Source organism: Miscanthus floridulus, chromosome 5 (genome assembly GCF_019320115.1).
Source record: "Miscanthus floridulus cultivar M001 chromosome 5, ASM1932011v1, whole genome shotgun sequence".
NCBI lineage: Eukaryota > Viridiplantae > Streptophyta > Magnoliopsida > Poales > Poaceae > Miscanthus > Miscanthus floridulus.
In genome coordinates this window covers 82,859,290-82,871,167 of record NC_089584.1, presented here as the reverse complement: position 1 = coordinate 82,871,167, position 11,878 = coordinate 82,859,290, and the positions used below count along the sequence as shown (strand labels likewise).

General features: G+C 45.4%; 1 protein-coding gene across 1 annotated transcript; it reads left to right on the top strand.

The window, feature by feature from the left end:
* The first annotated feature begins 4,684 nt into the window (after positions 1-4,684).
* Positions 4,685-5,017, top strand: LOC136454847 (putative serpin-Z5). Its single transcript, XM_066455104.1, has one exon. It carries the CDS (start codon positions 4,685-4,687, stop codon positions 5,015-5,017), a length of 333 nt encoding a protein of 110 aa, XP_066311201.1.
* The last annotated feature ends 6,861 nt before the right edge of the window (positions 5,018-11,878 follow it).

Here is an 11,878-nt window from a genome sequence, read left to right as displayed (position 1 = left end):
AACCATCCGTACTAGTTGACCTTGCTTACGTGATCATCTCGGCGAGCATTTCTCCACCGGACGGCACCGTACTTGGCCAAGGAAGAGCTCCGATTCTACGAGGAAGGGAACACGGTCTTCCACGATCGTTGCCGCTCTCCCTCGTAGAATCAAAGCTCCTCCTTGACGTCCATTACCGCTCGGCAGAGAACATGCTCGCCGAGATGAACACGGTCCACAAGTTCAACTAGTACGGATTTTCTATAATTTTCTAACTATTTTCTAAGTTTTTCATTTCATGGAAAATTTAATTCTAAAAAATAAAAGGCATCATTTCATGGCGCGTGCTCCAGCGAGGACGAGCGAGGCGTGATTTTGATGAAACTAATTTAACTTTTGTTTATCCAAACATATATGCAAATCATCATGTGATTTTGAGCTAAAAATGACATAAAATCATAATAAAGTCCAACATATAAAGTTACACATGTATCTACATCGCAAAATGAGATAAGCTACTGATAAAACATAAGAGGATTAAGTTTGTTACCTCCAAAATCGAAGAGCAACACCAATGGAGGGGGAGAGAGCAAGAACAACAGCAAGCTGAAGAACAGAGGCAGTGAGTTTGAATGGAATGGCTCGGGCTCAGGGAGGAAGAAATGAGCTGGTCTATAGGCCAGGATAATTAGTCGCGGTTAGGGGGCCAAACCGGGACTAAAGATTAATCTTTATTCTCGGGGCATCACCGAAACCGGGACTAAAAGCTTTAGTCCCGGCTGGTATTACCAACCGGGACTAAAGGTTTACCTTTAGTCCTGGTTGGTAATACCAGCCAGGACTAAAGATCCCTGCTCCGCGGACGGCCGTTGGGCAGGAACCTTTAGTCCCGGGGGCAAAAAATGCCGAGGCTAATGCCAAATTGGGACATCGTTCTAAAGTCTGTTCTCTAGTAGTGAAGGATACCTTTCGATATTTATGATCAATGCTATAAAGAGACAGGGGTATTAATGAAGATGTTAGCCATAGAATCAAATCAGGGTGGATGAAGTGGCGCCAAGCATCTGGTGTCCTATGTGACAAAAGGGTGCCACAAAAGCTAAAAGGCAAGTTTTATAGGATGGTGATTAGACCTGCTATGTTGTATGGTGCAGAATGTTGGCCTACGAAAAGACGATATGTTCAACAGATAAGTGTCGTGGAAATACGTATGTCGCATTGGATTTACAGTCTATAAGAAGAGGATCGAGTTCGGAACGATGATATACGTGATAGATTAGGGTAGCACCAATTGAAGAAAAGCTTGTTCAACACCGGTTGAGATGGTTTGGACATAGTCCAACGAAGACCTCTAGAGACACTGGTGCAGTAGTGAAATCCTAAGCCAGGATAGTAACGTGAAGAGAGGTAGAGGAAGACCGAAGTTGACTTAGGGTAGAGGCAATAAAATGAGACTTGAAAGGATGGAATATACCTAAAGACTTAGCCTTAGATAGGAGTGCTTGAAAAACAACTATTCACGTGCCCTGAACCTTGATTGCTTCTGCTGGGTTTCAACTCTAGCCCACCCCAACTTGTTTGGGACTTAAAGGCTTTGTTGTTGGTGCATGAATTTAATAGGTGCTACTGGTTCAATATGCCTAAAAACACAACAAATCTGAATATTGTGAGTATGACAAAAAATTCATAGGCGAACTACAATATCTAACGGTGGTCGAGGTTGTTTCCAGTATGCCCGGATACACATGTCAACTCTGTCCTATCAATAGACTAACAGTGTCATTGTTACACGAAATAGCTGAAGAGCTAGCAAGTTTGGAGAGGGCTCAGAGCCAATGTGTTTGAGATGACAATGCCAAAGGGAAGGTGCTGATGGCGACGAGAGCTTGTGCCTCATTGTATAGGTGGCATGCCAATAATATAATAGATAGAGGTGAGCGGAACTATTACACTTGGCGATCAAGCTCTGAGTATGAAAATCCTTCACAAAAAAGATCATATGAACCAAACTAAAAAAAACAATTATTGTCAATACTAAAATGTCTAACAAAAATTAATTTCTTGATAATATGAGCGATAAGAACATTTCAAAGATAAAATTGATCATGAGGAGCAGGAAGGACAGTGGAGCCAACAAAGGTAAGGACATCCCCAACACTCATCGACGTTGCTGGCTGAGTAGCTTTGGGTAGGGATGAAAACGGCACGGATATTTTCCGACTGTATTCGAAACCGAATCCGTTTAGAGGGGTTGAGATCTGTCCGTATCCGAGTCCGAATATCCAACATCTGATACCGTATCCGTATCCGAATACTCAAATCGCATATTTATGATGTCGATATCCAATCGTATCCTATCCGACATAGTTGACACTATCCGTATTCGAATCCGAATCCGGACAGAAATATGAAAACAAATGTAATATCGGTGATATCCGTCCGTATCCGATCTGTTTTCATCCCTAGCTTTGGGAGCAAGCTTGGACTAACGTGGAGGGGAGAGAACGGGTAAAATTAAATCATTATCAATTTGTTCGGTGCTAGCGTAGAGCAGGTGGAAGCCAATACGTGATGGATGGAGGTAAGCCCTTGTTTAGTTCGCGAAAAGTTTTCCCAAAAAGTGCTTACAGTATCCATCACATTCGAATCTTGCGATACGTGCATGAAGCATTAAATGTAGACGAAAAAAAACTAATTGCACAGTTTGGTTGCAAATTGCGAGACGAACGTTTTGAGCCTAATTAGTCCATGATTGAACACTAATTGACAAATAAAAACGAAAGTACAACAGTAGCCAAATTTCCTAACTTTCCACCCACTAAACACGGGCGGCCAATCGAAAGCCACTGATGGAGAAAAATAATTGTATTATCCAATTTTGATGTATGGGTCCACAAGTCATGTCCATATCAACCGTCGAAGTCAACGGGGCCGCTGAGGATGCCCTAAGGGCGCCCCCAACGGTGCCCAAAACGCTAGCTGTACTGAAATCCGATTGGCCGCTGGAGAGGGAGAGCAACGAGCTAGCGAGTTCTCAGTCGCTGGTCTCGCACGAAGTTCGAGTAAATTTCCTCTCTCAGGCTCTGTCTCGGCTGCGCTGCTACGCCCCAGCCTCTCTCTCTCTCTCTCTCTTTTTATTGTTTCAGCTTTCAAATTGACCGGCGATTTGCTTGTTCTGTTGGGGACGCCCTAAGGGGAAGAAAGGAACCATATATTGCCCACTATGATGGACGAAAAAGGAAGGAGTGGGGTGGGAAACGATATTACCATAGTCCAATGTCATGTGGGATGTGGCCTAGGAGATTGCGTTGTCCTCGTTGGAGTCATGACGATACGATATATCTCGACGAGACCGGCGAAGATGGTGCCATAAAGCTAGCCAAGGGCCACGTGCAATCCATACAACGCTAGTCTGGGGACGTTCGGGTGCATGGTGTGAGGTGCCTGGGAGAGGGCATACTTACCGACGCTGAGGAGGAAAGGCCACGCAACTTGGTGTACTTTGGCATGCCGGAATCAACAAGCACGTTAAGGACGAGGGTACGGGTGTTGAGAACAGCCAGTCTGGGCGTGAAGCGTGATGTCTTCGAGTGCCTGCTACTAGCTAGGCACGAAGGGCATGTTCGGCCTCATTGAGCCGTTTGTGTTCGGCATCTAGACGGGCACGCTAGCTCGACGTCAAGGCGTGCGAGCTCTGCCTTGTCGGCGAGGCACTGTTGGCGCTGTGCACCCGTGACGCGGTCCCCCGGCAGGGGGGATGAGGAGATAGGTGGACGCTGCAGGCACGGAAACCGACAATGAGGGAGAAACGGTGGGCGGTGATCGCCGGTGGCTAAGGTGCGGAAGTGAGGGTCGCAGCATACGAGCCATTCATTTTAGGGGAATTTTGTCGTGGGACATCATACAGACGTGGTATTTGCTGGTAGACACCGTAAACTCAGAAATATGCTCAGTACCATTATAAAATCGTGTTTCTTTGCCACCAGACACCGCAAGCAATTAAAATATTATTTTTCATAGTTTGGGAGTGAGAAAGGGCAGTGAAAAGACCATATTGCCCCCGTGGTCATCTTCCTCCTCCAGACTCCACCCGATGAGAGGTCCGTCCATATCCTTCGATCGCCGGTGCTGCATCTGACGGCTGTGCATGCCTTCGCCGCCCTAGCAGCGTAGTCCGAGGCGGACCTCGCGCAGCTCGATTAGGCACAGCACGGCAGCATGCCTGCCCGTTTGTGCGCGGGGAGGGCGCACGGGCGCTCGCGCTTGGCTCGGCCATGGCCAGGACCTCGCGATCGCCAGAGCTGGCGGCAGTGGCGAGAACGGCGGCGGAGCTGGCTCCTCCCGCGTGGCATCAGCTGGACTCCTGCACGAGGCCGGGGCCGGAGGATAGGCACGTCGGGCGCGGGTGGCCCTGCTGCCTCGCCGGAGCCGGGCGAGCGCGGCCTCTCCGGAGCTGGGCGGCGAGCTGGCTAGGCGCCGGAGCCTGCAGGTGCGCGGCCATGGTGGCCTCTCCCACGGCACGCGTGGCTGGGGCTAGAGCTGGCAGGCGCGGCCACGTGGCCTGCTCGTGGTGGCCAGCTGAAGCGCCGCTGCGAGCAGGTAGCCGCTAGAGTCCAAGGCCACGCCCGCGACGAAGGCCAATGGGAGCACGCAGCAGTACTCCATGTTCTTCTTCCTCTCGGACATACGTGACGGCCTCTCGACCATGGTGGACATGGTCACCTCATCGTCAGCGTACCTGTACGGCATATTGGCTGAGATGAAGGAGAGGCCTGTCAGCATCAAGCTGCCCAAGTTCGCAATCACCTTCAGCTGGGGTGACCTCAAGGGCGACCTCAGTCGGCTGGGCCTCTCGCTGCCGTTCTCGCCGGAGGCTGCCGACCTGAGTGGCATGTGCAAGGGGGACGATGGAGACCAAGTAGTCACCGGCGCTGCACGGGGGTCGACGTTCCTGTCCAAGGTTGCGCACACGGCGGTGGTCAAGATGGACGAGGTGGGAACCGAAGCTGCCTGCGTTCGAATAGCCGGTGAAAACTAGAGGTTGAAGACGAGGGCAGTTTAGACATTTCTTCTGCCTTCTCTCTCCTCGAAACTGAAAAATGAATAAAATAATCAACTGCGGCGTCTCTCGGCCAAGAATCACAAATTTGTAATGTCCACTGGCAAATTTCGACGTTGGCGGTGTTCCCTGGCCAATTTCCTGTTTCTTCAGTGTCCCACAACAAAATTCCCCTTCATTTTACCATGAAAGCGTAAGCAGTTTGGGAAGAACGCACAATAAACTTCCATTAGGCAGGGATCAGTACACAAATAGCCATCAATGTATTAGATTTATTATGGGCTTGGCCTATATAATATTTAATAAATCAAATAGACTCTATGGCTTGTTACAATGCGCTATATATGGTTTAATACCGTACGAGATTTTCACTGGACGTTGACTCGGTTTATATGGTTGAATATTGTCTATCTATATTGAGAAGCTGAGAAAAGGATGTAGGCCCCGTTCGGCTTACCTTAAATCCGGCTTGTTCGGCTTCTTTTTTCAGCCAGAACAAGTATTTTTCTCTCACAATATTTCAGCCAGAACAATGTTTTTTAACCACTTTCAGCCAAGTTTCAGTAAGCCAAACGGGGCTGTAGGTGTGCCACGCGAGTGGGAGTGGCGAGGCGAGGCATGCGGCGAGTGGACAGACGGGACGAGAATGGTTTTGCCACTCAAATCCATATAATTATGAGAGTTACTCTCTTTTATGTTGGTGGTGGCTTCCTGGCGGAAGTTTCGCCTATTACTGCCATCTGCGTTCGCACGTCTCCTCGGTCCTCTGATCTCCTCCTACGCCCCATCGCCTCTCTGGTCGCGAGCATATAATCTCGGCTCCTCCGTCAGTCATCTTCTTCGCTTCCGAGACAACCACATATTCAGTTGTTCTCTGGTTCTCCCCGTCCCAGTTCCTGTGTGCACACGAACTGGGAGAGTAGGCCTCCGGAACGCTCGCTGTCTTCGGGTTCGTCTGCTTGGGTAAAGGGTGGCAATCATATTTTTTAGGAGTGTCGTGGCATGACTACTCTCTACGTCCTCTGCTTCCTGGAGGATCACTGGTGATTGGCACGGCTTCTCCTCTGCACTGCATCAAGCGGGGCGACTACATCGACAGACACTTTGTCTTCGAGTGCATCCGGCTCTGCCGCTGGGTATGTTTATAGAACGAATCATCTAAGGTCTTGGCTGTCAATCCTTAGTTTGAGTATCATCTACATGCTCATCACGTTTAAGACACACAAGCACATATATGATGTCATCAACATGATCATTTTGTTTAATGTCTTTTTCTGGATTAAATTGCTGCTAAAATTGCCTAAATATCTAATGCAATGCATAATAAAGCAGAAGGAAAGTCACTACGTGGAAAACAGGTTTGTAGCAACGGGATAATTTTTTTATAGCGGTGGCTGGTGATGGAGCCGCCCGTACAATGGCGTGCTCGGGAGTCCAGAGACCAGCCGCCCCTATAAATGAAACAACATGGGCGGCTGGTGATACGAGCCGCCCCTACAAATGGGTCTGATTTGTAGGGACGACTCACTCATCAGCCACCCCCGGTGTTTTTATTTGTAGGGGCGGCTGGTGATTGAACCGCCTCTACAAATGCCCCGCATATAATTACCTGCCAAAAGACCTACATATAAAAAACTTGCAGCACCTTCTTCCTCCTCGGGTCACTCACTTCAACCCGTGAAAGAAAGGTGGGGAGGCCTTGGGCACCTTCCAAAAATTGCTCTACTAAGGGGGAAGGTTTTGGTCTCAAATCCTTTGGTGGAGAGGTTGTAGAAGATAAGAAAATGCTATTCCACACTTTTTTTGAAGTTTTAATGGTTGGTTAGTGAGTAATTAGAGTTTTGTTTTTCTCTCTCTTCTACGGTGCCTGAGCTACTTATGAAGCAAATTAGACCCAAGTTTTGAATGTACTAGGGTAAATTAGGTAGGAGAACAAGATCATACCTTTATTTGGTCCATGTTTCTTGATTTTAGTGAACAATTAGTTAGTTTTATGGATGTTTCATGTGCATGTAGATCTAGATCTAGGGTTTGGTTTTTTTATTAATTTCATTTTTGTAAATTTGTGTTTGATGAAATTAGACTAGGGTTTGCATGAAAGATATTGGGTAAAATATAATTATTGCTAATTGTTGTCTTTGAAATTGTTTATTGTAATCAACAAATATGTATTTTAATTATTTATGGATAAATGGGCCATTAATTAATTTTCCTCTACCATGGTGTGTTTGTATGCTTCATGTAATTATATTTGATTTATATTCATATATATCTGAAGTATATACAATTATTCTCAAGTAATTATTAATTTGATTCATTTTTATATATATCTGAATAAGTAGTCATTTAATGTTTGTTTTGCTGTTGTTGTAAAAGATGGAGTACAGAAACTCTTGGATGTATGGTTCATTAAGGTTCAAGGCAGATTTTTGTGAAGAGGTGGATAAATTTATTGAAGCCGCAAAGAAGCATGCAACGACATTAACAAAGAATAAGGATACAATTATTTGTCTCTGTAAAGATTGCAATAACCGTATGGCATGGACAGATGTGACTATCATCAGATCACATTTGATTATGCGAGAATTTGTTGAGGACTACATAGTGTGGATTCATCATGGTGAAACGGTTATTGTTAATGATGAGGATGAGAAGGAATACGACGACGAAACCTTAGAATCCTTGTCCCAATATTCAGCAGAGCTTGATGCACCAATGGATTCTGAGTTTGGCAATGAACAAGGTGGTGATGCTGGTGGTTGGGATGGTAACGACAAAGGTGGTGCCAATAATGATGGTGGAGCATGTGTCGGGGATGAAGATAATTTAGAGGACATGATTCGAGCCCTTGGACTAGAGATTTTACTAAATAGCCCAAAAGGTCTAGAAAATTTGGAAAGTATGACAAAAGCATCGAAGGAGACTATGTATGGTGTTGAAAAGGGTTGTCTGACACATTGGACATTGCTACATTTTGTGCTTGAGCTACTCATCCTGAAGGCTAAGTACGGCTGGTCAGACTATAGTTTCAATGATCTATTGCATCTCCTGTCATGGGTGCTGCCACAACCAAACTCAGTTCCCGTCAACACATACCAAGTGAAGAAGGTCATAAGTCCATTGACAATGGGGGTTGAAAAAATCCATGCATGCCCCAACCACTGTATACTTTTCATGGCAAAATGTTCAAGTCACTGGATAAATGTCCCTGGTGTGGGGCCAGCCGGTACAAGAGCAATGACCTTTACGGTGAGGATGAAGCCTCCACGGGGAAAAAGAGGAATAAGAAGGGTACAAAAAAGGTGGTACAAGAATCTCAGCCCCCCAGAGGACACTCCATTAGGCAACGATGCAAAGAAGAGAAGAGTTCCTACCTTGGTAATGTGGTACCTGCCAATGACCGACCGCTTGAGATGTATCTTCCTAAACCCTAAAGAAGCCTGAAAGCTCTAGTTTGGTTTTGGTGAATTGATGAAACCCTAAGTGTTAACCTAGTTTATCAAGTGATCATGAAATAGGTAGCACACTCCAAGTTGCGAAGCAAACAAAGATCATAGCATGATGAAGATGATGCCATGGTGATGATCAAGTGCTTGGACTTGGAAAGAAGAAAGAGAAAAACAAAAAGCTCAAGGCAAAGGTATAAATCATAGGAGCTATTTTATTTTAGTGATCAAGACACTTAGAGAGTGTGATCACATTTAGGTTTGATAGCCATACTATTAAGAGGGGTGAAACTCATATCAGAATGTGGTTATCAATGTACCACTAGATGCTCTAACTCATTGCATATGCATTTAGGATCTAGTGGAGAACTAACACTCTTGAAAATGTTTGTGAAAAATATGCTAACACATGTGCACAAGGTGATACACTTGGTGGCTGGCACATTTGAGCAAGGGTGAAGAAGTTACAGGTGAAATGGAGTTGGTCGCAATCATGCTGGTGTCGGTCAAAGGACCAGACGCTGGGTCGCTCAGCGACCGGACGCTGAAGGGCTGCATCCGGTCATGTTGTCAGTCAGCACTGTAAGAAGTCACAGTGTGACCGGACGCTGGCAGGGTCCGGTCAAGCATGACCGAACGCGTTCGGTCGGCAAAAACTCATTTTGGACCCTTACTATAAACGACCGGACGCTGAGGGTCCAGCGTCCGGTCAGCTCTGTTAGAGCGTTCGGCCAACATTTTGACCGTTGAGATCAAATGATCACCGTTGAACGCAGGAGACACGTGGCCGCCATCGGGCGACCGAACACTGAGGAGCAGCGTCTGGTCAGTAGGATCGGAGCGTCCGGTCACCCTGATTAGTGCCTAGTGAAGGGGTACAATGACTCTATTTCATGGGGGCTTCTATTTAAGCCCCATGGCTGATTCAAGCTCACTCTCTTGGCCATTTGCATTAACATAGCAACCTTGTGAGCTTAGCCAAAGCTCTCCCACTCATCTCCATCATTGATTCATCATCATAGTGAGATTGGGAGTGATCCAAGTGCATTGCTCGAGTGATTGCATCTAGAGGCACTTGGTGTTCGTGTTTCGCTATAGATTTCGCTTGTTACTCTTGATGGTTGCCGCCACCTAGACAGCTTGGAGCAGCGAGGATCGTTGAGTGGAGGGTGGTGATTGTCTTTGGCTCCAATCATGGTGATTGTGAAGGGTTCTTGACCTTTCCCTGGCGGAGCGCCAAAAGGTATTCTAGTGGATTGCTCATGGCTTGTGTGATCCTCATCTTGTGTTGGTTGTGCGGCACCCTATTGAGGGTTTGGCATATGATGCCAATTAGCGCGTGAACCTCCAAGTGAGTGAATCACCACAACAAGGAGTAGCTTGCCAGCAAGCAAGTGAACCTCGGTAAAAAATCATTGTGTTCATCATTGATTCCGAGGTGATTGATCTTCATTGTTATTCATCCTTGTGATTGATTGGTTTCTTCATCTACACGGCAGTATAACCTTCTTGATCACTCTCTTTATATTATCACAAACTAGTTGTCAAGCTCTTTAGTGTAGTTAGTTGTGAGAGCTTGCTTGGTTGGTTGGTGTGGCTCTTTAGTTAGCCTTTGAGAGCACACTAACATAGGGTAGTGTCATAGCTATTGTGTGAATAGATACTATCTAAACTAGGATTGTGGTAGGTGGCTTGCATTTTGAGTAGGCTAGCGCAACACTTGCTTTGCCTCATAATTGTCTAACAATTTTGTTAAGTGTTGTTGTAGAAATTTTTATTAGGCTATTCACCCCCCCTCTAGCCATTAGGACCTTTCAAGTGGTATCAGAGCTGAGGTCACCATGATTTGAGGCTTAACAACCTTCGGTGTAAAAATGGCTCAAATTAACAACACCAAGAAGCCACCCCAATTTGATGGCACAAATTATCCTTATTGGAAGTCAAAGATGACCACACACATCAAGTCAATCAATAGAAAGGTGTGGAAGGGGTAGAAACCAAAATTGAGATTGGTGATCCGGAGAATCCCACCGCGGCCGAAGAAGTGCTTCTCCAAAACAATGACATTGCTCTAAGTGCTATTCATGATGCAATTGATGAGAGAACATTTGAGCAAATCAAGAATATTGAGATGGCTCATGAGGCTTGGAAGAAGTTGGAAGAATCAATTGAGGGCACTCAAGCCGTGAAAGGTGCAAAGGCTTACATTCTTAAGGAGAAGTTTGCAAGCTTCAAGATGAAGGAGGATGAGAGTGTGCCGAAGATGTTTCATAGGCTTCAAGTGCTTATCAATGATCTCAAAGCACTTGGAGAAGAGGTGAAGGACAAGGACTTCTCCCACAAGTTCTTGAGATGTTTACCTTCAAGATTTGGCACATTGGTCACTATTCTAGTAAGGAGTGGTTTGGACACCATGACACCAAACCAAGTGTTGAGAGACATCATGATCGATGATACATATAGAGATGAAGATGAGAAGGAAGAAAAGAAGGAGAAGAAAGATGAGAAGAAGGATGACAAGAAGAAGAGCATGGCATTCAAAGCCGCATCATCCAAGGGCAAAGCTAAGCAAGAAACATCTAGTGAAGAAGATGATTCATGGGATGATGATGATGAGAAGATGGCTCTCTTTGTCAAGAGATTTGGCAAGTTCATGGTAAAGAAGGGCTACCATGTTAGAAGAAAGAAGTCTTCATCTAAGAACAAAGAAGAGTCAAGAAGGTGCTTCAAGTGTGGAAGCAAAGATCATCTTGTTGCTGAATGCCCATACAATAGTGACAATGATGATGACAACAAGAAGAATAAGAAGAAGGACAAGAAGGAAAAGAAAGAGAAGAAGGACAAGATGGCATTCAAGAAGAAGAAGGGTGGTTCATATGTAGTCACTTGGGATAGTGATGCTTCATCAAGTGATGATGATGATGATAGTGATGATAACAAGACCACCAAGAAGAAGGTTCTTTCAAGCATTGCTATCAATGAGAAGCCTTCTCTCTTCAAATCTTCATCGTGCTTCATGGCTAAGGCCACTAAGGTACAAACTAGTGATGATGAAAGTGATGAAGAACATGATGATGAAAATGAAAATGATAGTGATAGTGATAATGATGAACCTACTAAAGATGAATTATTTAACATGCTAGAAGATGCTAAAGAACATTTTGACATTAAGAGAAGAGAATGCAAGAGCTTGAATAAGGAGGTAAAAGCCCTTAAGCAAGCCCTTAATGAGCTCAAAGCAACTCATGAGAGGCTAGAGGAAGCCCATGAGAAGCTTGGCAAGGCTCACAAAAAGCTTGAAAAGGCTCATTCCACTTTGCTTAATGAACAAGATAAAAAGAAGCATGTTGAAACTTGTGATGTAGGTTTAACTTGTGACTTAATTGATGCATCA